Below are 26,216 nucleotides of genomic sequence, written 5' to 3'. Positions count from 1 at the left end.
GGGCAGTTCTTGGACCATGTTTGAAGATGAGTTTGTTATATTGTCTCCATAGCAGTTTTTAATGATTTTTCAAGGCTTGTCCATGAATTCAGTGTGTCTGCAAGTTGCTCCCTTTATCACGCAGAGGCATCTGCTTCTCTCCAGAGAAGCCGTGAAGTACTGTGATTAAGAGCTCTGGCTTTGGCACCAGCCAGTCCTGGTTCACACCCTAGTTGCACAGGATACTTGCTCTGAGACCTCGGGCTGGTTGTTTGCACTCTCCGTCTTCCTAAATGGAGTATCGTCATAGCAGCTTCTCCTCCATATGGGATGCTTCCACATCAGACATGCATGCCAAGTCTGTGTGGGTTCGCAGAGCTTCATTGGGGTGAATGTGTGGTCAAGGAGATGTGTCCACACTTAACTCTCCTTTCATAGCATGATAATTCCAATCCAAAACAAGAACCTCCTGCTTTTTCTGTTCCAGCTTCCTATTGCCCTTTGGTGCAGACACAAAGGTTCTCAGGGGCTGGAACCTCCTTTCTTCTGTGGACTTCACAGATTTTAATTATCAAATGAATATATCAACGCTATCATCAAGAAAAATAGAGAGAATACAACTATCTTTACCCCTGCCAGCCCTAGCACTTATATTCAGTTGGTATTTCTTGTTCCTTCCCTACCCAAGATCCTCTAATCATTAGTACCCTGCAGCCCCGATACCTGCCAAGTTCCCAGGAACCCCTTGGGTACTACTTCTCTTTCCTAGGAGGCACTTCAGACTGCATCTGTGTCTGAATCTCTATGGACTCAATTGGCATCCCCCAGTTAACAGAAGCACCAATTATTCCTTCCCAGTAGATACAACATTTATCTATAAGGTTCCCACTGAGTTAGTATTACCTAATGAACACTTGGTTGAGCCATGAAGGAACACCTGACATAACTGAACCAATCAGATTCCCTCTCCTGTGATTATGAATTGGAACGCAGGAAATTTGCTAGATATGGTCTAGAGAAGCCACACTTGCCAAAAGCAGTGACAAACACGGAAACAATAAGAAAGAAAACAAATCTGCCTTAAACTTACAAATTCTAGTTCCTTCCAAGGTCAAGCACACATGTGCTTTTGTTTCTTTCCCATAAAGACTTCCTTAGTGTTAGTTGTTTGTTTCTGTTTATACATGAGATAGTTTAGTGCAGGAGAGAAGTATTCTATTTCTTACAACCCTGTCATCTCTGACCAAGACCCCTCCCAGTACCTTCTTCAGCATTGCTCTAAGGTCCAAGTACCTCCTTGGACATTACTACCAAACCAGACATGGCCTGAGTCACCATGACTCCTTGGATGCTCTGAGGCCTCAATGGGCATGACGCCAATAAGTGGAAACCATCCCTGTCCCCATCTCTGCCTGCCTTTGTATTCTGGGTTGATGTTTCTCCCAGCATGCCTTGCAGCTGAGTTATTGCTGGGCCATAGCAGCAAATTTGGGGAGGAAGTAACTTCTGTCCTTCAATGACTCATGAAATCTAATTCTATTTAAAAAAAAAAGAGGTGCATATGTTCAATTGAAAAGAAAACAGTTAAAATAGATGTTTTGCTGAAGAAACTTAACTGCCTGTGCCCACTGGCGGCTGGGAAATTACATGAATGTGCCTGGCTGACAATTGTCCCTGAGAAAAACTGCAAAAAGATTGGAGGAAATGAAATTATTTTGTGCCTATGCAGCAAGGGGCCCCCAGCCCAGCTCTGATCATGGAACTGACTTCCACTTAGTGCTTGTTAGATTCTGTCTATCCCTTTTAATCCCCATGTAATGGGCTCCTTTTATGAGATGATAAAACCCATATTCATAGCTATTAGTGACTTTCTAGGAGTCCTGTGGCCGGTAATCACAGGTCCATATCCATCTCCCTGGGGAATGCACGCTTTGCCCTGTGTGTTTCTGGGACCACTCACTAGAAGTAGATTTGCCTGAAACGGGCTCATCTAATGAGCAACTGTCTCAAACTTAACTCTCTTCCAAAAGCTTCTGCATCTATTTTGCCATCTTGTGGGCAATTCTTTGAAAATCTAAGAGGCTGAGCAGATGGCTCATATGTTGTTACCTATGAGGGCCCTTTGCTGTGTAAGCATGAGGACCCAAGTTCAAATCCCCAGCACCCATGAAGAAATTTGAGGTGTTTGGGTGCATGCACCTGTAATCTCAATCCTGTGAAGGGTAGAAGACATATTGAAACCACTGGAGCACGCTGGTCCTTGTCTGAAGGTAACAAGGGACAGGGACAATCACATGACGTCCTTCTTTAGACTGTGTGCATAGTTGCAAACACATGTGTGTACACAACACACACACACCCAAATTTTAATTGCCTTGTTAGAGTCATTTCTGAAATATTGGAATCCTTCCATGAATCTAATCAATTTCTTGATTTAGCTATGCCGGTCTTTTCCATGTGTACGTTTAGGCTGGACGCATTTAGAATACATCAAATGGAATTTAATATTCTATATTTCCACTAACATGAAATTCTATATTTCCACTAATATGGCATGCATAGTTCTGAAAGCTTTGAAAATACAGTGTAAGGATATTTCTGACAGAGTTTTGCTTTTCTAAACAACTTTTAAAATAATGAGCTTTGGGGCCAGACAGTGGTGGAACATGTCTTTAATCCCAACACTCTGGAGACAGAGACAGGTGGGTCTCTTGTCTACGGAAAGCTAGTTCCAGAACAGCCAGAGTTATACAAAGAAACTCTTGTTTCAAAAGTCCAAAACCAAATCAAACTGAAACAAAAGCTTTTTGTCATTTCAAGAGTAGCAGAAACTATCCAGAGTATTATTGAATGAATTTTACTTTCAGATGTTTTGACCACTTTACAGATTTAAAAAAAAATCTATCAAGGATATTACATTTTCAAAATTCTACATCTCTAATGCGCGTGCGCGCACACACACACACATACACACACACCTATCCAGTTTGTAGTATGCTACAATAGTTTTGTCTTTCTTTTAAAGAGAGCTGATTCATAAAAGAATTCTGGGTCACAAAATACAACATGACAATCCTCTCAGGCTAAGATGGCTGTTCCTCAGACACAGGGAGCATGTTCCTGCCTGGGGCCTTCACACGGATTCTTCCTGCTCCCTGCCACGGCTTTGCCCCCAGATAGCTCTGCCTACTCTGGTCTCTGCTCAAATGTCAGCCTTACCACCAAGGCTTTCCTCGATGATCCCATCAAAACAAGTCATCTCAGAACACCAGTCTGCCTGATGCTAGCCCCTCTGCTTTTATTGCTGTGGCCATTTTCCTGTCTCCCTGGTAGAGTGGGAATCCCAAGTGGACAGGGCACTTGATCTCTTGTTCTCTATGCGTCCCACATGCTGACACTACAGGGGTTTGACACAATGGGTTCAACAAACAAGTACAAATGTGGTGAAATAATTGTGCATGGGAACCTTTGACACATCAGCCACGGTGTTCTGGCTTTCAGGGATGCTGCCTGTCCTGTGCTGCTATGCACCCTCAGCATCCCTCCAAGGCCACAACACTGCTAGCACATGAACTGTGCTAGATGACCACCCTACAGGCTTTCCCCAGAAACCTTTCTGCTCATCTAAGCCACAACAACAGCTATGATGTTTTTGACACTTAAGTCACTACTCCCTGGAGGGGTAGGGGAATCTTAGCTAACTGTTGCAAAATCCATGGGGTGATGGGTGGGGGTGGGGAGTGATGGTTCACGGTAGCAAGAACACCCAACAGGCCATTAGGAAACTCTCTCTAGTTCTGAGCTTCCCGCTTGTCAATTCTGTTACCTGAGTGACTTGGTTTTTCTTGAGGTTAATTTCCTTTGGACGGAAAAACAGACACTTGTTGTGAAGCATGGTCACAACCATAAAAAGAAAGGTGTTTATGAATCATACGTAGTAATGTAGAATTCAGGCATGAAGGGACAGCAAAGGCAGCCAGACTTGGAGTTCTGGAGTCTTCTAGAATAAATACAGGCTCTATGACTAACCAGTTCTGTGACATTACACAAGTTACTTATCATCTCTGGCTGTCATTTCTTATTTGTAATGTAACCATCTCAAAGAGGGGCTGGAAGGGATGTCGAGACACAGGAACAAGTCACAAACTGGTCCTGTCTGTAACATAGGTACTGTGGTTTGAATAAGAAATGTCCTTCACAGGCTTGGTTCCCAGTTGGTGGTGCTGTTTGTGGAACCCTTGGGTGGCACAGCCCCGCTAGAGGAAGTGCATCACTGGGGGAGGGGTTTGAGAATAAACAGCCTTACCAACCTCCGGTTTGCCCTCTCTGCTTCATGCTTGGGGTTGAGATATGAACTCTTTGGCTTCTTGTTGCAGCCCCCACATCCTCCACTTGCTGCCACGCTCTCCCATCATGATAGACTCTTATCCCTCTGGACCCACAAGCCAAAGTAAACCCTTCCTTCTAGAAGCTGCCGTGGTCAGGGTGTTCTCCGCAGCAGCAGCAAAGCAACTAAGGCAGTCCCTAGTGAGGGCTCCTCGTTGGTATCTCGGCATGATGCGTTCAGGGCAAATAAGAACTGCTGGGGGCTTGTGCCCATAGAGAGGTGTTCTGTGTCTCGGATCCTTCAGCCTCCAGCTGTAGGCAACCCCTATTGTAACATCTGTCTGCGGCTGAAATGAAACATTTCTAAAGACTCACATATGCTAAATGTTCCAACAGAAAGTCAGTTTCACCCTGGAGGCGAGGAGACCAAGGGAGGCTTTACTGAGCAAGTAGGAGGCAACAGGGCTGGGTTAGAGCTCAGGCCAAATGGGGACATTTGTGTGTTGGGAATTGTCAGGTAGAATGATGTCTAGGTCATTCACTCTCAGATGACCTCCTCATGTATCAGTGTGTACGTTAAGTGTATTAGTACTACAGCTATTCTGCCTTGGTTCAAATCCTGGCCCTGATATGTACCTGCATGGCTTCAGTTTCCTTGTCTGTGAGCTGGGTATAGAGAGTAAGACCTGTCTAAGAGCTGCCAGGAAGCTTAAATTTGAGACTCCCATACAACATATAGAGTAGACATTATAATATTTATTTTGTGCAAAATTACAATACACATTAATTCTTTTCAAAAGTTCCAGGGTCTTTTGATCTCCACAGATGTCTCCCCCAACTCTTAGCTTACATACACACATACAGACACATATAAACACACACACACAAAGTTTTAAAAGTCAGGCTCGACGTGATGGCAAATGCCTTTAATCTCAGCACTCAGGAGATAGAGGCAGAGGGATATCTTTAAGTTGAGTCCAGCCTGGTCTACATAGACAGTTCCAGGACAGATAAGACTACATAGGAGACCCTGTCTCAGAAAATGAAAAATAAAAAATCATAAATCTTTCATAATGAAAAAATAAGATAAGTTGTGGTGTTGTATGTAATGAGAAGATGCCCGGAGTACAGGTGAGGTGTCTGTATGTCCATCTGAATACGGACGAGATGGCTGGGTGTCTACTCGAACACAGGTAAGGTGGCTAGCTATCTGCTCCTCTCTCAAATGGCCACACCAGGCCTTTTTGCTTAGAACAAGTAGATATCTCCAAGCATCTCATCCATCACCCCACCCCCAAAACCAAACAGCCCCTAGAAATGGATTAACCATTTCGTGTTATTGTTACTGGCCTTTGTCCGTACCCATATGATGTAAATTGTCATTTACTTACGGCTTCCTTTACAGTCACTCTCACTTTCCCTTAAAAGTTCACTGTAAAAGCCAAGCTTTAGTCTCCCTGAGAGCACAATTGTGAACCAATTCACTATCCAGAAGCGTCAACAAAGGGAAGAAATGGAGTATCGATTCTGTCCTTTTCTGTGTGAACCAGATCACCAGGAAACAAGCAAGGAGAATGTTTTGTAAAAAAGCATTCCAGCTAGCAAATGCAAAACAGATATTCCCATCTGACAATCTCCAATTGGACTAATTAGACTACGCTAATGGACTTAGTGCTGAGAGCATCAGTCTGGGCCAGCATCACCAAGGTGCTGAAGCATTTCCTATGAACACATCTGGAACCTAGGGGCACCTACCATCTTCCTAAAGGATAGAAGCTGAGTCTGACCAAGCCTCTAGCTGTCAGTTTCCAGAAAATGCAAGGGAGAGACAGAAGCAGGCAGAGATGCTATGAGAGTGTAGTTAGCAAAGCCCAGGCTGAAACCACTACAGACCAAACAGCCCAGAATGCCCAGCAGATCCAAGAACAGATAAAAGAAGGTGACAAATGAAATGGCTTTGAGGGCTCACTTGATTAGCCATCAAAGGTATATCAAATTAGATGCAGACTACCCCTGCATCCAACCCATCTCATGTAAAGGGAGAGATGTGAAGTCAGTGTGTAGGTTGGAAGGCAAAGGGTCTAGAAGAACCCTTCAGAATCCATCCCTGAAAGCCACTGGCCTTTCATAGAACCATGTCTCTGGGAATGAACTCTTAATTTGCACTTGTGCTTGGGCTTTTCTCCTGGGCACGGAGGTCAACATCTGACAGGAACAGGGAAGGGTCAGAACCCACTGAAGTGACATCTTAACTCTTGCTGGGACAGCAGCAGAGAGAGCATGAATGTTCCCTACTAATCCTCATGGCAGTATTATGAAATGACTAGCCCTTCCCTACAACCCTTTGCCCAACCTCAGATGCTCTCTCAGTTAGTACTGAGCTCTCAGGAAATCCTCCTCTGGGAAGGCCCCTAGCAAAGGCCTCAGGCAACCTGCAGAAATGTATGCACGCTCCTCCAAAGAGCTAGTAAGGCTGCTACTATCTAGACTATAAGATTTGCTGAGGCCCTGTCCCTAAGTCACCCCTTAATGCTCGAAAAGACTTAGATTGTCTGAGTATAAAATGATTTGCCTGAGTTGGGACAGCATCTGCCCCAGGGGACAGTGTTCAGTGGCAACGTTGGGAATTTTCAGTTGACTTCTGTGGGCCCAGCATCCTTTAGTTTCTACAAGGCAAACTGCCCAGGTGTCTCCTTAGGATGACTACTGTTAGGATAGCATGATTGGCCCAAACCCATGGAAACCCTGGAAGTGGCTACTCAAAGAGCTGGACACATTACCATGGTCTGGAAGCAGGAATGCAGCTGAGTCAGGAACGGGGGCTTCCCAGGCAGGGCCAGCACCCTCTTCTCCACCATTGTGCACTCCACATCATCGTCTTGGATCACCACATCTTTCTTCAGGATCTTCACAGCATAGAGTTCATCTGTACCCTTACGCTCAGAGAGCATGACCTGAGAAGAACAGCAAGCACATCAGCTCAGTTAGAAGAGGCCTAGAAGACAAGCACGGGTACCTGGAGTCCATGCAAACTACTCCCAGCTTTGGACAGACGTGTTGCGTTAACCCAGCGATAATGAATAACACTTTGCAACCACCTCACACTTTGAGTGGTTAAGTCCTATCAATAGAAGACTGTCCTAGGGAAGACAAGACTGTGTTGAACTCTTTGGCACACCCATCAGTAACAACAGCAGCCAGCATGGCTAGAATGATGATTACCTCCATGGAATCAAATTTCACTTGAAATCTTCAAAAGGATCAGACATGTGGTAGAGAATCAGTAAATCCTCACAGCACAGGAATGAGTGAATGCTTGGTAACAGTGAGTTTGAGACACTCTCTCCTTTATTGCTTCCGTGTGTCCTGCTCTGTAAGAGCCTGCTGGAAAAGCAGCAAGAATCAAGCAGCCATGCTCCCTGACCCTGAACTCAGGGAGGAAAAGAGAATGGACATTTAACTATAGGATTAGTCAATGCATGGCTTTAACAGTCTCACCTCCTGTCTTGGGATTTCTTCCTACAAGCTGTGGCCATAAGCGGGGTCACCAAACCAGGTGGCATATGGACATAGTGTTATTTTCATTATGGTAGTATTTATTCTTGCTCTTGACTCTGTCAGAAGAACTATGCCTTGCATGTGCTATTTACAAGGAAGCTCTTGGGAAGCACAGGCCTGGATCACATTCCAAGGAGACCTAGCCTTTCTGGGAAGCCTTCCCTGAGGACAGAGTGATCTGACTGGCATATTTACTAAAGACACTATGTTATCTGTTTTGTAAGCAACACTAATCAGCACCGTATTTTTGAGTGCTTATCATCGTATCGAGCAATTATTGGTTTTCCTTTGTTATCTCTTATTTGCTTTGTGTAAGATTCTAGGAAGTAGATACTGCTGTGACTCTTAAAAGAAACTGGAACATAGAAGGGTATGTAGCCTGCCCAAGTACAACTCAGAGCAAGGGCAGAATTTTAACTTAGGTTTATATGGTCAAAGTTTCTGTCTTTATCCTATTATTATCATCATCATCATCACCACCACCACCACCATCATCATCATCATTACGTGTATTTTGTGCAGGTACTGGAGTGGCATGGCAGACATGTGGAGGTCAGATGGCTCTTGGAAGTAGGTTTTCATTCTTCCTGGGATCCAGAATTCAAGCTCACACTGTCAGGTTTGCACAGCAAACACCTTACCCATGGAGCCATCTCATCAGCCCAGACTTCCTATCTTTAGAGATTAAGAGACTCCGACTAAAGTGCTCAGTCCTGACACACATGAACTAGACAATGCATCAGAGATTTGGGGCCACATGGAGTAGGAAGGGATACCCAGGAGCTTACAGGTGGGTCAGCGTACCCTCCGAGCTACTGTCCTAACAGAAACGGTCCACCTGGACTCAGTCATGGAAGCTTCTAGGGTCCCGCATCCACACACTAAAGCTTTAAGGGAGACCTCAGCAACTTTCTTGAGCTCACCCGGACTCTTGCTTCTACTGTCTTCTCTGTCTTACAATCACTGGTGACCATGGGCACTACAGACTCGGGGTCATGTAGGATGCTTTAGGAAGAAAGCTTCCAGCACACAGTTTCACTGCAGAGAGCCTTTTCTCTGCCTCCGTCTCCCACGGAGCTGCCCATCTCGGTGGCTGTTACCTGTGCCGCACTGACAGGGCCCTCAGAATAACTACTGGCTTAGGTGGCAATCCAGCTACGGAGTCAGGATGTGTCTTTGGTGTACCCCCTCCCCTTATCTGCTCTCTACATGGTACTCAAATTCCTAGCCTTTGCCAAGGCAGGGACAATGACCAAAGGGAACCAATGTCCTGAGGCAGAGAAGCAGATGGAGGTGGGGTTTTCTGCTCTCTGATTGCAGAGAAACCCAAGAGAGAAGAACACAGGGAACAGCAAGGTGATCAGGATTGGATGCAAGGGAGGAGAAGGACCAGAGAAGGGCGGAGAGCCTGCACCCAAGAGGCTAAAATATCCTGTCACACCCAGACCTTCAGTCACAGTCCAGGACCCTCCTGTCTGTCCTTAGTGGAGAAACCAAAGCGACTGCATCCAGGACTAGGGAACAGTGACACAACGGAACCACCTGGCCTGCCCTCATGTACCTTTTCCACATTTTTTTCTTAATACCTAAGCTGGCATTTGCTGTTTTAAGAATCTAGTCATTGCCTGGCACATCCCAGATACTTAGATAAGGACAGCAAAAGGAAAAATACAAATCGTTAGCCACAGAGCTAGCAATGGCCATGGCCACATTCCCCCGTGTTTCTGAAGTGAAAATAAATCTCTTATTAATTGCATTGAGCAGTTCCTGGAGCTTCCAGAAACTTTAATACCAGCAAGGAGGACGTGGGTTGTTTGCCCAGCTGTCCCCGCGTCTCCAGGGCGAGGATTCCACACAGATTGGAAGGATGTGTTGAAGTAACGTTCTTATCAAATTCCAAGCCACATCTGTTACCCAAGAATCTTCAGGGAGAGATGTGATAAATAGCAGAACTCCAGCGACAGCAAATAAAATAGAGAAAAGCAGCCCAAGGACTCCCTGGTGGAAAGCTTGTGGTGATGAACTTTGCTGCCGGATCCCCACGGTGAGGTGTAACCAGTATCTTGGCCTCTGGCCATGGAGTGGGTAGTGCTCTGCAATGGTGAGTGTATGGATGTGAGAGGCAGAATGCCTGGTATGTATTCAAAGTAGGCCATAAAGTAACTGTGCGACATTAGGAAGTTCACTTGTCTTTTCTGAGCCTCAGTTTCCTAATCTGTCAAATGGGTATGCCAAAAAAAAGTCTCAGCTGGTGTCTGGGGGACCTAATGAGACAGGGTGTAGAAAATGCAACTTAAATAGCACTGATGACCACTTAACACCCAGCACTGGGCTGTCTCCCAGGCCGGGCATAGCTAAGAACAAAAAACAAGGTGCCTTCAAACAACAGAAACATATCCTTTCAGAGTTCTAGAGGTCAGAAGTCCAAAGTCAAAATGCTGGCAGGGTCAGCTGCTAGTGAAGAGTGAAAATAATCCATTCTGTGTCTCTCTTCCAGCTTCTGGCAGCTGCCAGCTAGCCTTAGTACTCTTGGCTTGTAGATACACAGACCTCTCCAATTTTCACCCCTTTCTTCACACTGTGTCCCTCCCTGTTGTCCTGTGTCTGTGTCCCAATGTTCCTACAAGGACACGTTACACTAAGGCCCACTCTAATCCAGAGTGACCTCATATCAACTCAATGCCATCTGCAGAAATCTTATGTCTGAGGAAAGTCACCTCCACACAGACCAGGGTTAGAATTTGAGGTTGCCTTTTCTTTTTAATTTTAGGATGGTGAGAGGGAGGACAGTGTATGGAATTTTAAAAGTCTGTCATCTTTCCTGTGAAAAGCCTGGGGGATGGCTTGCCCTTGAACCAGGCTCCTGAGGTTGCTTTTCACCAGCTCTGCTCCCAGTCTTCTTACCTCCAAGTCCCCACAGACGACACTCCACACAGCAAAATGATGTCTGAAAAGCTCAAGTCAGCTCGTACCACCCACTTGGCTCTCCTGAGACCTCCCTCTGTCTTCCTGGAAACCCCATATCTCTCAGGTGGGTCTCTGCCTGTAGGACTCTTCGCCAGGCTTTCAAGCCTCTGCTCTCTGACCTCCTGGTGGCGGCTCACATGTCACCGTGACCCTGGTGGGGTCCTGACTGCCTACTTTCCTTTCGCATCAGTGCCCATGTCAAGGACACCGTTTCATCTCACTCCACAGTGCTTTACTTTTGTGTGTATATATGTGTGTGCACACGTATGGTGTAATCACGTGAGTACATGGGTGAACACCCATGAGTGTACTCGTGGAGGCAAGAAGCCGTTTCGGGTATCTTCCCCATTTTATTTTTTGAGACAGGGTCTTTCCCCAAACACAGAGCTCATAATTTTGGTTAGATTTTCAGGCCACTGTGCTCTGGACACCCACCTCTAGGGATCCACCTGTGTCCGCCCATCTTCACTCCCCAGTGCTGAGACTGCAGATGCATGCTGCTATGCCTGACTTTTAGGTGGGTTCAGGGGATTCGAACTCTGGTCCTCATCCTTGTGCAGCAGGCACTACTTCACCCACTGAACTATCTCCCCATGCTCCTCATGGCACCACAGCAGGCGCTGCACCGATCATCTGCCTTATCCTTTCCCTCTGTGAGGTCAGACAGTTTGCCGATGCTCATATTCCTAACACGCAGCACACAGTCAGCAGTGAACCAATATCTGTGCACTAAGTGAGGTAACAGATCTGAGTGAGAAGAGGCAGCTGCAACTGCCTAGATCTAGGTCACCTGCTCAGGGCTTCAAGTGCTTAGAACTCGGAATCACTTAATGTGTGTAGATGACTTCACTCAGCCCATATTTCCCAAAGAACCTGAGAGACTATTCAAGATTATATAACATAAACAAGTGAAATGTATGGCTCATAAACATACCTCACCACAGATGATCATAAATGATTCTACACTATGTCGCCAACCCCTATGTCTATGGGTTTCCATATGTGTGTATATAGTATATATATTCAATACATTATTTTGCCTTCTTCTTCTCTTCCCACTCCCCTCTTCACCTCCTTGTCATCTTTCCTCTCTCTCTCCTCTTCCCTCCCTCTCTGCTCCTCCCTCTTTCCTAGAAGCCAATACAACCAGCAATACACAAAATGCAATAATATTGATACTTTCTATAAGGAAAGTGACTTCGTTTTCAAGCAGAAAAGCATGCTCTTCCTGGAACTTAGATCTGAAGACAATTCCTTCCTTGCACAGAGCTTTGTACATGCAGAGGTATAGTGAATGATGTTCTTACCATCATCCCATAACAGGTCAGAGGAGCAGGAACAACACATGCAGGTGAATCGGAGGCTGAGAGCTAGGTGTGGCGGCTGTTTCATGTCAACTTGACACAAACTAGAGTTATCTGAGGGAGGTGGGACCTCAGTTCAGAAAATCCTTCCATAAGATCAACCCGCAGGCAAGCCTGTAGAGCATTCTCTTCATTAGTGATGGATATAGGAGGGCTGCCCCCATTGTGGGTTAGGCTACCCTTGGTCTTGAATGGTGTAAGAGATCAGGCTGAGCAAGCTGTGGAAAGCAAGCCAGTCAGCAGCATTCCTCCCTGGTCTCTGCATCAGTTTCTGCCTCCAGGTTTCTGCTTTGAGTTTCCCTCCTGACTTCCCTCAGTGATAGAGTGTGAGCTAAGAACTGTAAGTCAAAATAAACCCTTTCCTCCCCAAGTTGCTTTCAGTCCTGGTGTTTTATCACAGCAATAGAAACTCTAAGACACTACCAAGCAGAGATGGAGAAAGGTTTCAACCTGTTGACTTCTGCTGGTACATATGCATCTAAAATGAGCAAAAAGATTCTGGGAGTCAGGGTCCCCAAATTCTATTGAGCACAAAGGGTATCAGTAAAGTGTTTGAGTAGCAGTCAGATGAGAAGGGAGATGGGTAAAGAATTTAAGGTAAAGCTCCTGTGCCTACAGTGTAGACACCACAGGGAAGCTGAGAGGCCCATGCCCCACGTCCCCCATTATAATCCACTCAGTGACAGACTTGTGGCAAGGTGGGGAGCAAGAATGGGACATCATCTTAGGGCTGTTGTTCTCTAGGTCTGTTCTCCTGTGTCTACAGAGCACTCTTGAGGAGCCCCTGGCTGTTGAGAGGCTAGCATTGAAATTGGGACTGCCTTCTCCTTTGATTGTGTCTGTCACAGGACCGAAGGACTCCATCTTGGAAGCTTGTGAAAGCATTTTAATGTTTTCAAAGCCACAAGGGGAGAAACTCTGGCATGTGGGGTTGAGGCAAATATTCTAATAAGCAACGTTAATTTATTTGTCTTTGTACCAATGCAATCATAAGATACAGTTTTTAATTCTCTTCCATGGAAAGAGGAAGAATATGCTTACACCACTATGAACCTCTGGTAGTCATTTTGGAAATGCTATTTCAAACTTAGGAGTGCTGCAGCTGCGATTCTGGTACTCAGGTTTTGCACCACATGCTTGCAAGAGCTACTGAGTCTCCACACTACACATCAGAATTCTCTGCAGGGCTTTTCAAAGCTGAAGGTTGGGCCACATTCCAGACCAATTAAATCAGAATCTTCTAAACATTTGGGTGCTCCCTGTGAGAGGCCTGTGGTGGGGGAGATGACAGGGAGGTGAGCTGGCTAAGTCCATCAGGATGTAGATAATGGTCAGGATCTTAAATGTGGGCCGAACACTGTCCAGTTGCTCTCCCAAGGACACTCAGTCACTCAGGCACAGAATTTGGAGAAAAATCTAGATGCGTCCTGGTTCCAGGATGAAAGTTAACTTCCCTTTGCAACATGGTAGACACCTTAATGATCTCTGTAACAAAAGAGCTGAATTACAGTGCCAGTGGAATCTGAGGATCCAGAAGTTTCTATCTAACAAGAACTGAAAAATCACACAGGTACAAGTTCAAGGTCCCAAGTCACACATTCACATTCTGTCTTTGATAAGTGTTTTTCTCTGTATTGTTGGGAAGGTTAGTTCAATTTCTTTGTCTCTGTCCTCATCCTCATCAAGTAGAGAGACACAATGATATATCTTTCCTGGCAAGGTCACTCTGAGACCAAATGACATAACACAAGTAAAGACCTGTATTTAACACCAAGCAAGCTATGGTTCTTAAAGCAAAGAGACACGTACAGAGAACAAAAAGAGGGCTCAAATTCCTTTCCTAGATGTAAAGGATTCTTTCCCACATTTTCCATATATGTGAGAAAGGCAGAACATGAATTAAAAAGGCAGAATACTATTGTTTTAAAATATGCTCTGGGAGGTCTTATGCAAGGCCCAGAATGAAAGGCATGGCCACTAAAAGAAAACTGTATCCTATCTAGGGAATCTTAAAAGGGTCTTCTAGAGGAATGTGCATGCTTAGTCAGTAGCTAACAGCGCTTTCCTGTGGAATTGGCAGATCATCTACTAATGTCTAAAATTCCAAGGGAAAACAAGGATATCTCTCAATATCCAGGCCTCTCAAATCCATGCTGTCTGCTGTGTAGACTTATAAAAATCCTCCTTCAGACTGGATCTTCAGACTAATGTCGAAGAAAGGAGCTTAAACAACCTTATCCTTTGTAGTGGTTAGCTTTGTCAATGTGACCTAAAATAGAATGACCTGGGAAAAGTGACAAAATCTATGGGATATTGCCTTAATTAAGTTAAATGATATGATAAGACACAGTCCAGTGTGGGCAGCACCATTCCCTAGGCAGGAGTACATGAACTGTCTAAACATAGGTAACTCCAGCTGGGCTCAAGCAAGCAAGCAAGCAAGCAAGCAAACATGCATGTGTGCATTTTTCCTCTCTCTTCTAGACTACAGATGTTATGTGAACAACTTTAACAAACTCTCACTGCTGACTTCCCTGGAGTGATGGACTGTAACTTGGAATTGTAAGCTAAAATAAACTTCTCCCCTGAATTGCTTTTCATTAATCTATTTTATCACAGCAACAGAAATGAAACTAGAACATCCTTTATAACCAAAGGCTTGGAGTAGAAGGAAAAATTATGCCAGCTGGGAGTCTCTTTCAACATGTTGTATGTGGGGATAAGGCACTGATAAGAACCCAAGGACTCACAGAGCCATGGTGAAGATTCAGTGATGTATGGTTTGTGAACAGTGTCACAGAGAGTATGAACTCAGGTGACGCTGACTTTATCATACCTATGAATTCTTAATTTATGAGGCCTGCCCATTCTTGGCTTCACTCAGCATGAAGACATCTGAGATGTTCTACACTACCTTGAGGTTCTCGAATTCTGATCTATCAAGGCATATTCCTTTGGCTTGAGTTATGGATTGAATTTTCTAAGTATATGTGCACACTTATGCATGTGTTCAAATATATATGATACGGTGGCTGCACCAGTTTAATATGAAGTCACGTGATTCAAGGATCTCAGTGTGTTTGTCTCAATCAGCAGGGAGGAAATTAACAGTCTAGAAATGATTGAGGGCCTTTAATAGTTTGTTTGGAGAAGGTAACCAAACCATCTTGGCTTACTGAAGCACAGCTCAAAGAAAAACTGGAAAGTGGAATAATGAGGAAACTGGGTGCACTAGAAGTGGGTGTAGACCTGGGTGGGGCTGAATCATGTCATCCATGCAGTTTTCAAGTCTGCTCAACAAAGAGACTATAGTCATCATGCATGGTAAGGTGGGGGACATAAGTCAGCCATTCTGTGGTTCTTATGCAAGGCGTCTGCAGGTGAAAAAAATCTCTTAGCTAAGCACAGTGGTGAATACCTGTAATCCCAGTACTCGTGAGGCTGAAGCAGGATGAGTGCCGTAAACTAAAGGTCAGCCTGGTCTGACAAAATGAGACCCTGTCTTGAAGCATATACAATTTCCTTTTTTTAAGATTTATTTATTTATTTTTGTATATCAGTACACTGTCGCTGTCTTCAGACACACCAGAAGAGGGCATCTGATTCCATTACAGATGGTTGTGAGCCACCATGTGGTTGCTGGGAATTGAACTCAGGACCTCCGGAAGAGCAGTCAGTGCTCTTAACCGCTGAGCCATCTCTCCAGCCCTAAAATTTCTTTATAAAATAAAAATAAATACAAATCTCTTTAATAAAGCATGGATCTGTGACAGAAATGAGCTGATTTTCATGTCAGAGGTCAAGGTAGCAAGTGCATCCAGAATTCAACTTTTTTATTTCTTTATTAATTTTATTGCATGTGCATATTTGTGTGTGTTCAGATACACATGACCATGTATGTGGAGGCCAGAGGACTATGTGGGGAGTTAGTTCTCAGGAGCTGTCCATTTTGCTAGTTGGTTTTAAAAGGAAGAGCTGTAGCACACTGTGTGCTCGTCTGGAGGATACACAGTGACTGTCACCATCACCATAGTGTCATCTCTGCAGAAAGTCCCAGCTGCGTGTTTTCTATGAGGCTCTTGCTTTCTACGTTTTTTACTTTATTTTATTTCACTTTCTCTCTCTCTCTCTCTCTCTCTCTCTCTCTCTCTCTCTCTCTCTCTCTCTCTCTCTGTGTGTGTGTGTGTGTGTGTGTGTGTGTGTGTGTGTCTTTCTCTCTTTCTAGAAGTCCTGGCCCAGCCTCAAACTTGTGATCCTTCTGCCTCAGCCTCCAGAATGCTAGGATTATAGACAAAGTCTCACAGTGCAACCCTTGTTCGTCTGAAACTCAATGTGTAGATCAGGATAGCCTTAAAATAAATCATAGAGATCTGCTTGCCCCTGCTTCCTGAATGCTGGAATTAAAGGACATACTGGCACCTTTTTGTTTTTGAGACAAGGTCTCTTACTGGTCTAGCTCACCAGGGATCCACCTGTCTCCACCCTCCATCTCTTAGATTACAAGTGTCTTTCCCATGCCTAGATCTTTGCTTGATTGCTGGGCATGGGACGCATGTATTTGAGTTTACAAGGCAAGCATTTCTAGCAACTACTATCTCTTCAGTCTCTAAAACTTTTAAAATGATGCTGTGGTGTCATGCTTTAGGCTTGATCTAGTTGTGTTTTTTACCCTCTAGACAGACAAAGCTAGAAAATATGAAGGGATGTTTAGAACTGAGGTCCTTGCTGCTTGGTCATATCTGACTCCTGCAAACTCATTAAACAAAGGCCACTATAGAAATGGAGAGACGACTTTCACTGGTGGTAAGAAAAAGGTAGAGAATGGACAAGGAGACTTAAATCCGAGACTGTTGCCTGTGTTCCTAATGAGGATGCTCGGTTGGGTCTAATACGAAATGCTTAACTGAGTTACAGTAGAAATATGTAGAAGTGTCCTCTCTACCCTCAAGGCTACATCACCCCTCATTACCGGCATTATTAGAAATGCATGGATCGGTAATAGTTACTGAAGGCTTCTTTTGAGCTAAAAATAAACGTTAGTTAACTTGGAAGACCTTACGCTAAGGGAAACAAGCCAGACACAGAAGGACAAAAACTGTAGGCTCTTATATGGGGAGCCTAAAAACCCTCAAACTACAAAAGAACTGAGAGATGTTCACTGGCAAGAACTGAGGTATGGGCAGTGTGGGAATGGGGAGATGCTTACAGTTTCCATTCTAAGGTTAGAGAGATTTAATGTATGCCACAAACAAAGTACTGGACTGTGTACTTGAAATTTGCTAAGAGAAGCCTTAAGTGGTCTTATAAGAAAGAAAGAAAAAGAAGAAAACAGAAAGGACTGAGAACAGAGATGCCTAATAAATAAATAAACTTTGCGACATGTCTGGCTTAGTCACTTCTTTGAGTTGTATGTTAAGCTTGACAAAAGCTAGATGGTTAAAACAGAAGCAGGTTTAATTTGACTGTTTTGTAGATGGTTCTCGGGGAAAACAAGCCAGTAATTGATGCCTTTTACCAAAAGACAATGAGATGAAACCCTTAAGGGTCTGTCATTCATTTAAACAATTAGTCGGCACAAAGAAAGCCTGCTTCTTTATAATCAGATCTGCCTTGTGAGCATGCGACTGGCTTTGTTGTTGACATGACAGACCGCTGCTGCTGGAGCCTGCAGCTTCTCTGGGGCAGGAGTGGATCACACTGAGCACAGTGGATGCTGGGAGGACTTGGGGGGTTTCACTCTACTCCCTCTGCTGTGTGACTGCAAGTCTCTTGTTTCCCAAGCCTTTTATTTCTGCATCTCTAAACTGGAGATAATGATGAACCTACCTCATTAGACCATGCTGCAAATGAAATGAGCAACACCAGAAACACTCACATGCACTCCTAGTGCTCAGAAGTAGAGGATAGAATTCTGTAACAGTGCTTTGTGTGGTCAGTACACAATGACACTGGGGAAGATGGATGGGGTGAAGCAAGCGATGCCTCTGCTAACCCTATGTATCATCCTCATTGGCATGTCCCAAATATCTACTCTGGGTATTAGATGGTTGCAGTCCTCTGGTTTCTGCTATCATGATTTTTGTAGAAAAAGCTATAGATGTATGTACTATTAGAACATCACTGTGAATCTATGATGCGGTACAAAGAGATGCATGCATGGCAGAAGAGAAACTATGGAAGCTCCAAAGTTGGATTGGAGAGTCCAATTTTCTCCCCCTCCCCCTTTGTAGTGTTAAGCATCAAACCCATCACACTGGGCATGCCGTGCAATTGTCTAACTACTGAGCTACATACCCAGCTCTTGAGTTTGGTGAGACAGAATCCCACTATGTAGCTCAAGTTGGCCTTGAACTTATGATCTCTTGAGATCTGGCTTTACAGACAGGTACCACCATGCCTAGATCATTAAACCCTGTGCAGAGTCTTTGATCATGAGCCCCAGGGCCCTTCAGTAAGATGGCCTGATTTAATACTGTGGTATTTTCCCTTAAAGAATCAGGCAGTGGTTAAAAGAATATATAGGCCAGAAGGAAATTCTTCCTTTGATCTGTGGACCAGAGAGGTTATTCATTCCTACTCTCCTGTTAGAGCCTTTGTCCACACCAAATATGCTCTCAGAAAGCATATCCTTATCATCCTTCTGCCTGTGTGGCTGTCCCTCCTTTTTGGGCACAGACAAGGAGATCATTAGATTCTCTTTTCTGGCATTTTAGAATTCCAGAATAGTCTAGATTTGGGATTTCAACCCAGAAAAGGCTGAAAGAGGCATTACTGATGCACAGCCAGGGAGGGGAACAGTAATGGAAAGAGGGTGACAGTGAGTTCCCTTAAGGCAGAGACATAGCTGTTAGGCTCTTGTCAAGAACCCATCTTGCCCTGCCTTTGGGCATTTCAGGATACACAGCTGTATACCACATCTCTCTGTTCCTCCACTTTTTTTACTTTCCTGACTATCTATCTGCAACAGATGAAGCATTATAAACTTGATGTTCCTGATAATTTTCCTCAATGTAATTAATTTTGTTGGGGGGGGGGAACCTTATCCTGTTTTGCAATTCAGTATCTTCAGAGGACTGAAGTGTCAAGTCACTTTGTCAAGCAGAGACCTGGGAAATCAGGAAAAGTGATTTAGAAAGATGAGCCTGCAAGAATCGCACTGCAGTCAGAATTGCATATGGAAGCTTGGGCTGAGAGAAGAGGCACCATAATTGGGAAAGAACTACAGAGCCGGCAGGAAGCCAAGATCAGACAGCAAAGGTTCCCTGGAAGAGGATTAGGAGGACAGGTAGCAGCGCCTCTCAGCTCTCTGTGAGCCATATGATAAAGCAATTTAACATATGGTAGAGGAAGATAGCAAAGAGGAGGAAGAAAGGGGAGTGCTTTTGTTTGCAGGGTTACATAAGCACGTCTAATGTACGGATGCATGTGAGTGTGTATGGATACATGCCACTAATGAGATTAAAATTAGGCTCAATTCCCACAGCTGGGGCTCAAAGACTTTAGGAGAGAAGGTCTCCATTATTGCTAGGAACTAATGCCCCTTTAATCTCCTCAGGACATTTCCTCCTGTCAGAATTCAGTGCAGCATCTGCCACAAGATGCTGCATCTGGACTGTTCTCCTGTGTCCACAGAGCACTCTTGAGGAGCACCTGGCTGTTGAGAGGCTAGTGTGAAAATCAGGCCTGTCTTCTCCTTTATGTGCCTGGCACAGGACCAATGGGCCCCACCTTGGGAGCTTGTGAAAGCATTTTGATGTTTTTTAAAACCACAAGGAGAAAAACTCTGGGGTGTGGGGTTGAGGCAAACATTTTAATATGCAACGTTAATGTATTTGTCTTTATACCAATGCAATCATAAGATACAGTTTTTAACTCTTTTTTATAGAAAGAGGAAGAATATGCTTACACCACTATGAACCTCTGGTAGCCATTTTGGAAATGCTATTTCAAAATGAGGAGTGCTGCAGCTGCGATCCTGGTACTCGGGAGGCCAAGACAGGAGGATTCTGAGTTTTAAGGCAGCCTGGAATATACAGTTCCAGGGTAGCCTGGACTACATGGAAGGACCCTGTGCTGAGGAAAAGGAGGAGGAGGAGAAGAAGGAGGAGGGGGAGAGGGAGGGAGGGGGGAAGAGGAAGAGGAAGAGGTGGAGGGAGAGATGGAGGGAAGAGGAGGAAGGAAGGGGGAAGTTTGGGAAGATGAATGGAACCCACAGTAGAGAAAACACTGTTACAAAATGGTAAGAGGCAAATGGAATCCTTAAGCCAGATTGCAAATCCTGATTCACCTCCTGCAAGCCACAAACAGCTCTCCAAGATCACATCTTGGTGAAGTCACCCAGTCTTCTTATAATTCCCACACAGATACAACAGAGTCAGCATAAGCAACTAACTTGCAGAACTGCCTTGCCAACAAATACCATATAAGGCATGGCAGTCCATCACACAGTCCCTCCATGGCAACTAATACCTGTTCAATGAATGTGAGGGATAAGGGAGTGAATGGAATGGAGGTGGGAGGGATGGTGTAGAGGTGAGGTGGGAGGGGCTGGGTTGAAGTGGGAGGGGTGGGGTTGAGGTGGGAGGGTCCAGTAGAACAGCTAGTGAGGATTGAACAAATGGGAGTCAGAGGAAGCAACTGAGCATAGCTGCTCCTGCTAGAGATGCCTCTGAGATCTGGAGGGTCTCACAGTTCTGAAGCCTGTGCAGGAAAGCAGAGGGCACAGGAATGAAGGCAAGCTTATGGGCGCTCCCAGGAATCCTACTGACTGCACACTGGTTCATGGAGAGGTAGCTGAGAGGGGGACAAAGTGGGGTGACCTCCCAGCCCTGAAGTCAGCAGCTCACAGTGAAAGGAAGGGAGGAAAACTGGCACTGAGCGGGAAATGAGAAAGAAGTGGAGAACTTGTTAACCTATTAAAACACAGGGTGCCCTAGACAAGAATGTGTGGGGTTCGGTATCAAGCCATTATGAGCCCAAAATCAAGGCTGAAGGTATAGTGCAATAGCAGGATGCTTGCTTGCCTAACATGTTCAAGGCCCTAGGTTCCATCCTGTTTTAGTTAGGGTTTCTGTTGACGTGAAGAGACACTGTGGCCATGGCAACTCTTATAAATATAAAGGAAAGCATTTAACTGCAGCTGGCTTACAGTTTCAGAGGTTTAGTCCATTGTCATCATGACAGGAAGCATGACAGCATGCAGGCAGACATGACACTGGAGAGGTAGCAGAGTGTTCTACAATGAATCCCCAAACAGCAGGAAGAGAGTGACTCTGAGCCTGGCTTGAGCTTCTGAAACCTGAAAGCTTGCCCCCAGTGACTGCCACATCTAATCCAACAAGGCCACACCTACCAAGAGTGCCACTCCCTGTGAGTCTGGGGGCCATTTTCATTCAAACTATCACACATCCTATGAGCCACAAATCATGCATTTCTAAACAGAATTTGACACACTGAATGACCTTTACAAACTGTGAGTCTACCAAGTTACTCCAGCATTTCCTCCTGTTACTCCTGTTACCTTTGTCCTGTCACCTTTAAGAGGGGGGAATGGGTGATAGGAGTAGCATCACAGAACAATTGGTAGCTAATCCAAACAGAACACTCATAAGGTCCTGACATATTATAAGACCTCAAAGTGGTAAGAGCAGCATCACTGTCAGAATTACTATCTTCAACAGTAGAACATAATAAATCTGTAAGGGTAAATGCTTCTCTCTGTTTGGTTCACAAACATTGCTGATATAACAAAAGAGTACCTAGTATACAGTAGGCACTCAATAAGCATCCCTCTCACCCAGGTAACCAAATCATTAATTATAGATGTCAGTGGCACTTATAAAAGCAAACAGTTATCTCCCTTGCATAGGACCTCTGCTTTCAAAAGGATGACCTCTGGGCTGGGAATGAGGGTGCATTACTTTAATCCCGGTACTCAGGAAACAGAGGCAGTGTCAGATGCAGATGCAGAGGTAGAGGCCATCAGATCTCTGTGAGGTCAAGACCAGCCTACTCTACATAGTGAGTTTCAGGGCAGCCAGGGTTATATGGAAAGACCCTGTCTCAAACAAACACGAAAAAGGAAGACCTCTAAATCTGGGTAGTAGAACTGCAGAGTGATGAACAACCCGAGTTAGGTGTTTCCAAAGACTGGAGGAGCCTCTTTGTAAAGGATGGAGATGGAGTGGCTGGTAGAGAAGCAAGTTTCAAAGGAGCAGCTTGATTCTCTATATCCACGCAATGCAAAAGATGGTGAAGGAAGATCCCTATCCTAGAAAGGATACTCAAAGAACAGAGGGACCTTGAAGCATGAGCCTCCTCTAAAGGAGACCGTCTGGAGCAAAGGGGGGATTGGGACTTGCCATACCAGAATCATAGAGGAAGACTTCATGCCCTTTGAAATAGGGTGGCCACTGAGCTGCCAAATTATATGTGAGCCTAAGACTTGAAGGCAGTTTTCATCAATTGCTTCACTGGTACTAGTGTTAATCCTGCCATGTGAGTATAAGACCACTACCACAGTTTTTGAGCCAAATATGAGGCAAGCTTTAATTAAATGAGGGCTGGGAGTATGGACTCTGGCCAGACCCACTTCTAAGTTCCCAGAAAATGGCAATGAGTCTCATTTTTACAGAGTTTTATAAAGGTACACCCATAAGGCTATGTATTTCCCATAAGGTCCAATCAAGGTCAAACATATATCTCAACATACTTCTGTATGTCTGTGTACCTCCTGCCTACATCCAATCAGGGGCAAGTGTACATTCTGATGTATTTCCTGCCTACATAACTCCCTCCTACATATCAAGCATATTGGTGCAATTGTGTCAAACAAACTTGTTTGGAGGAGTGAGAGCATGTGGCTGTTAGCTTACATAAACAAAAACCTCCACATAAACAAAACCTCCACAGGAAGTCTCTCTCCTTGGGCAAGGGTCTTCCAGGCTAGAGGTATTTTGTTGTTTGGATCTCTAAGGCATAGTAATTAAAACTTAAAACATAACTTTAGCTTCCACTCTGGCCATAGGAAAAGAACAAAATTATCCTTCACTGCTAGGCTCCCCTAGAACATATTAATATAAATATAGAACTGGTGCATCGAATCTGTGATTGTACCTATGTGTGTGTTGCTCTGCTGTGAATGTTGAGCTGCAGAAACCAGCACCAGCACCTTCCTTGGACAACAGCAGCTAAATTCTGAGTGTTGAGCGACACCTTCTTAGACCTCTGGGAACATCCAGGCACTGGACCTCCTGGGCACTGTTCCAGGAAGGTCCATCCATAGAGGAGGTTGGTGTTTTCTGCTTTGGGTGCACACCCAGCCACAGAACAAGGATGGAAATGTTTTTTAGCAGCTGTGGATGTGATACCTGGGTGCCCAGTTTCCAAGCATCCGCTGCTTCTTTCAATTTCATAAGTCGCTGACTGCATCCTACTTGATTTATTCCTGGCTTTTGCTGGGCTCAGGAAAGGCAGCTCCAGCACCTGGCATGTCCCATGATTTGAACACAAGGAAATGTCACCAGGAAGAGGCACTTCAAGATTTTTGTTTGTGGGGTGTGAGAAACTTGGTGTTCTAAAGGGAAAAAGTCAGAAGGTCTTTTGGGACACTGTGAAAAATTCCAGCCAGAACTGAGGAGCAGCCAGGATGAGCAAGACCACTTGCTAGCCACCAGAAGTATTCGCCCAGACACCCTTGCTTCGAGGTGTGGCCATGGGCTGAAATCTCTCTGATAGGGTGTGGGCAGAAGTGAAGTGTGTCAGTTCCAAAACAAAGCAGCTTGAGCCTCCTCCTCCTCCTGTTCCTCCCTCTCCACCCTCTGAATGTAGAGAATAGGCTGGAGGGACTATTGGAGCCATATAAGGCAGAAAGAATTCTATCCCTTAATTATCATATGGCGAGGGTGGGCAGGGCCAGGAACACCCATCCTGTACTCACTGTGACTTAAAATTCACCTCTATTGTATCTGAGGCAGTATTCCTCTGGGAGTGTATTTGTTACTGCAGTTTAGTCTAGTCCTGACTGCTACACAAACTAGCTAAGTCAGGATGGAGGCACCCTGAGGTCACCATTTCTTTCTTTGCTTGGTTAACTCACCCTGGTGGGCTAGCTATAGTCACTTTCTCAAGAAGGTGACTGAATCTAGGAGTCAGCCCCCTGTAGGCTCCCACAGCGTACCACAGCTGTCGCACACCTGCTCCTTCGGTTTTTCTTGACTAACGCTTATAGCCCCATGGTGCTTTAAAGCACACATTATTTCAAAACTCAGAGAACAATACACTTAAGAAATGTGCACTTAGTTGAATTTAAATTTGACCTTCGAGGACGGTGTCCTGGTTAAATGGGCTGCACGCTGAAGAGTTTGAACTAACATGCACGGAGGTCTATCACTGACTCTGAAACAGGCTGAGAAGATGTTGGCAAAGGGCATTCGTATGGACACACAGGTATGCCATGAAGCCAAGCAAGTCCATTGCTAACTGCAGAATCTAGGTTGGCATGGATATGGATGCTCATTGCAGTTCTTCTCATTCTTTTCTGCTAATGAATGAATAAATGTTAGAGAAAGAGACAACAGGAAGATGCTTCATTTAAGTATGTCCCGGATAAACCTCTATTATTTAAACTTCACTTAAATGAATACTCTTTAATCTATTTTCTATTAACAATCATGCTGCAATAAATATCATTTTACATAGATCTTTATGGTATCAGGTTTGAGTGCTTTTTAAATGTTTGGGGTGTGTGTGTGTGTGTGTGTGTGTGTGTGTGTTTATACACTTGTACATGTAAGTGACCAAGGGCAACCTCAGGTGTCAATCATCTCCTTTCGCCTTAAGTCAGGGTCTCTTTGTTGTTTGCCACCATGTACGTCAAGCTAGGTGGCTTGTCAGCTTCACGAGTCTCCTGCTTGTACCTCTCATCTTACCACAGGAATGCTGGGATTACAGACTCTCGCTGCACCCAACTCTACATAGGCTCTGGCATTCAAACTCGATTCCCTGTGTTTACACAGAAAGCCTTTAGCTACTGGGCCATCTCTCCAGCCTGAGTTTGAATTTCTCTTTATATTTGTGAATTTACACCTATGATACAGTTCTCTTCTACTCTGAAACACACACACAAACACACACACACACACACACACACCTCCCATAACCATAACTCTTAAATGAGTAAGACATATAAAAGAATGAGAAAAACTTTGCTATCTGATATTTTTAGTTTTATTTTTTCTGTGTGTGTGTGTATGTGTACGTGTGCGTATAAGCATAGGCCAAAGATTGATGTCTGGTGTCTTCCTCTATTGCTCTCCACCCTATTTTTTTAACCACTAAATCTGGATCTTGCCCATTTGACAAGACTAGCTATCCAGCAATCCATAGGAACCCTTGTGTCTCTGCCTCCCTGGTGCTAGAATTCAATGAACTCAGATCTTCACTCTTATATCACAAACACTTATCAACTCATCTATTTTCCCAGCCCCTGTGTAACTTTAAAAACAAATCTGAACAATATGTAACATTACCATAAGTACAAATGAGTCTCAGAAGGTAGTAATATTAGCTCTAATAACTTAACAAATGTTTTTAACTTGGCACTTTTAGATAACAGACATCAAATCTGTGGTGTAGAGTTATGTTTGCTTCAAATTGATGGTGACACTCCCTCCCTTCTGGCTAACTTATACAGTGCCAGAAGGTGTTGTGGAAATCTTACCCAGTGCTAGACCCTGTGTGCACAATACAACCATTCTGGAGTAAGGTACCCTTAGAGTAATAGTGTCATAAAAATGATGGCGGTAACCAACTGCTTTCTGGTTGGATTTGAGTCCAGCTTCATCTGATCAAAAGTCCATAATTTGCTAAATGCTCACACTGTCAAACTGCCTTCTAAATATTTGTATTTATACCTAGAGTCATATATAGCTCTCAGATTTTGTTAAAGGTTTTTGTTGTTGTTGTTGTTGTTGTTGTTGTTGTTGTTTTCTGTAGTTACTGGCTAATGCAGAGACTTGTAAC

At 44.5% G+C, this 26,216-nt stretch overlaps 1 protein-coding gene across 3 annotated transcripts in view; it reads right to left on the bottom strand.

The window, feature by feature from the left end:
• Prkcb (protein kinase C beta) overlaps positions 1–26,216 on the bottom strand; it is a 330,729-nt gene that overhangs the window by 56,334 nt on the left and 248,179 nt on the right. For all 3 annotated transcript variants that reach the window (XR_003710963.1, XM_028764304.1, XM_028764303.1), the window contains exon 10: positions 7,086–7,259. Coding sequence is in view for 2 of the 3 variants with exons in the window: in XM_028764304.1 (XP_028620137.1) it covers positions 7,086–7,259 (174 nt within the window). In the remaining variant the exon portion in view is untranslated. The remainder of the gene's footprint in view (positions 1–7,085; positions 7,260–26,216) is intronic.

This window comes from Grammomys surdaster, unplaced genomic scaffold (genome assembly GCF_004785775.1).
Source record: "Grammomys surdaster isolate TR1022 unplaced genomic scaffold, NIH_TR_1.0 142, whole genome shotgun sequence".
Classification (NCBI taxonomy): Eukaryota; Metazoa; Chordata; class Mammalia; order Rodentia; family Muridae; genus Grammomys; species Grammomys surdaster.
The sequence above is the reverse complement of the archived record's forward strand: the minus strand, read 5'-3'. Positions and strand labels throughout refer to the sequence as shown.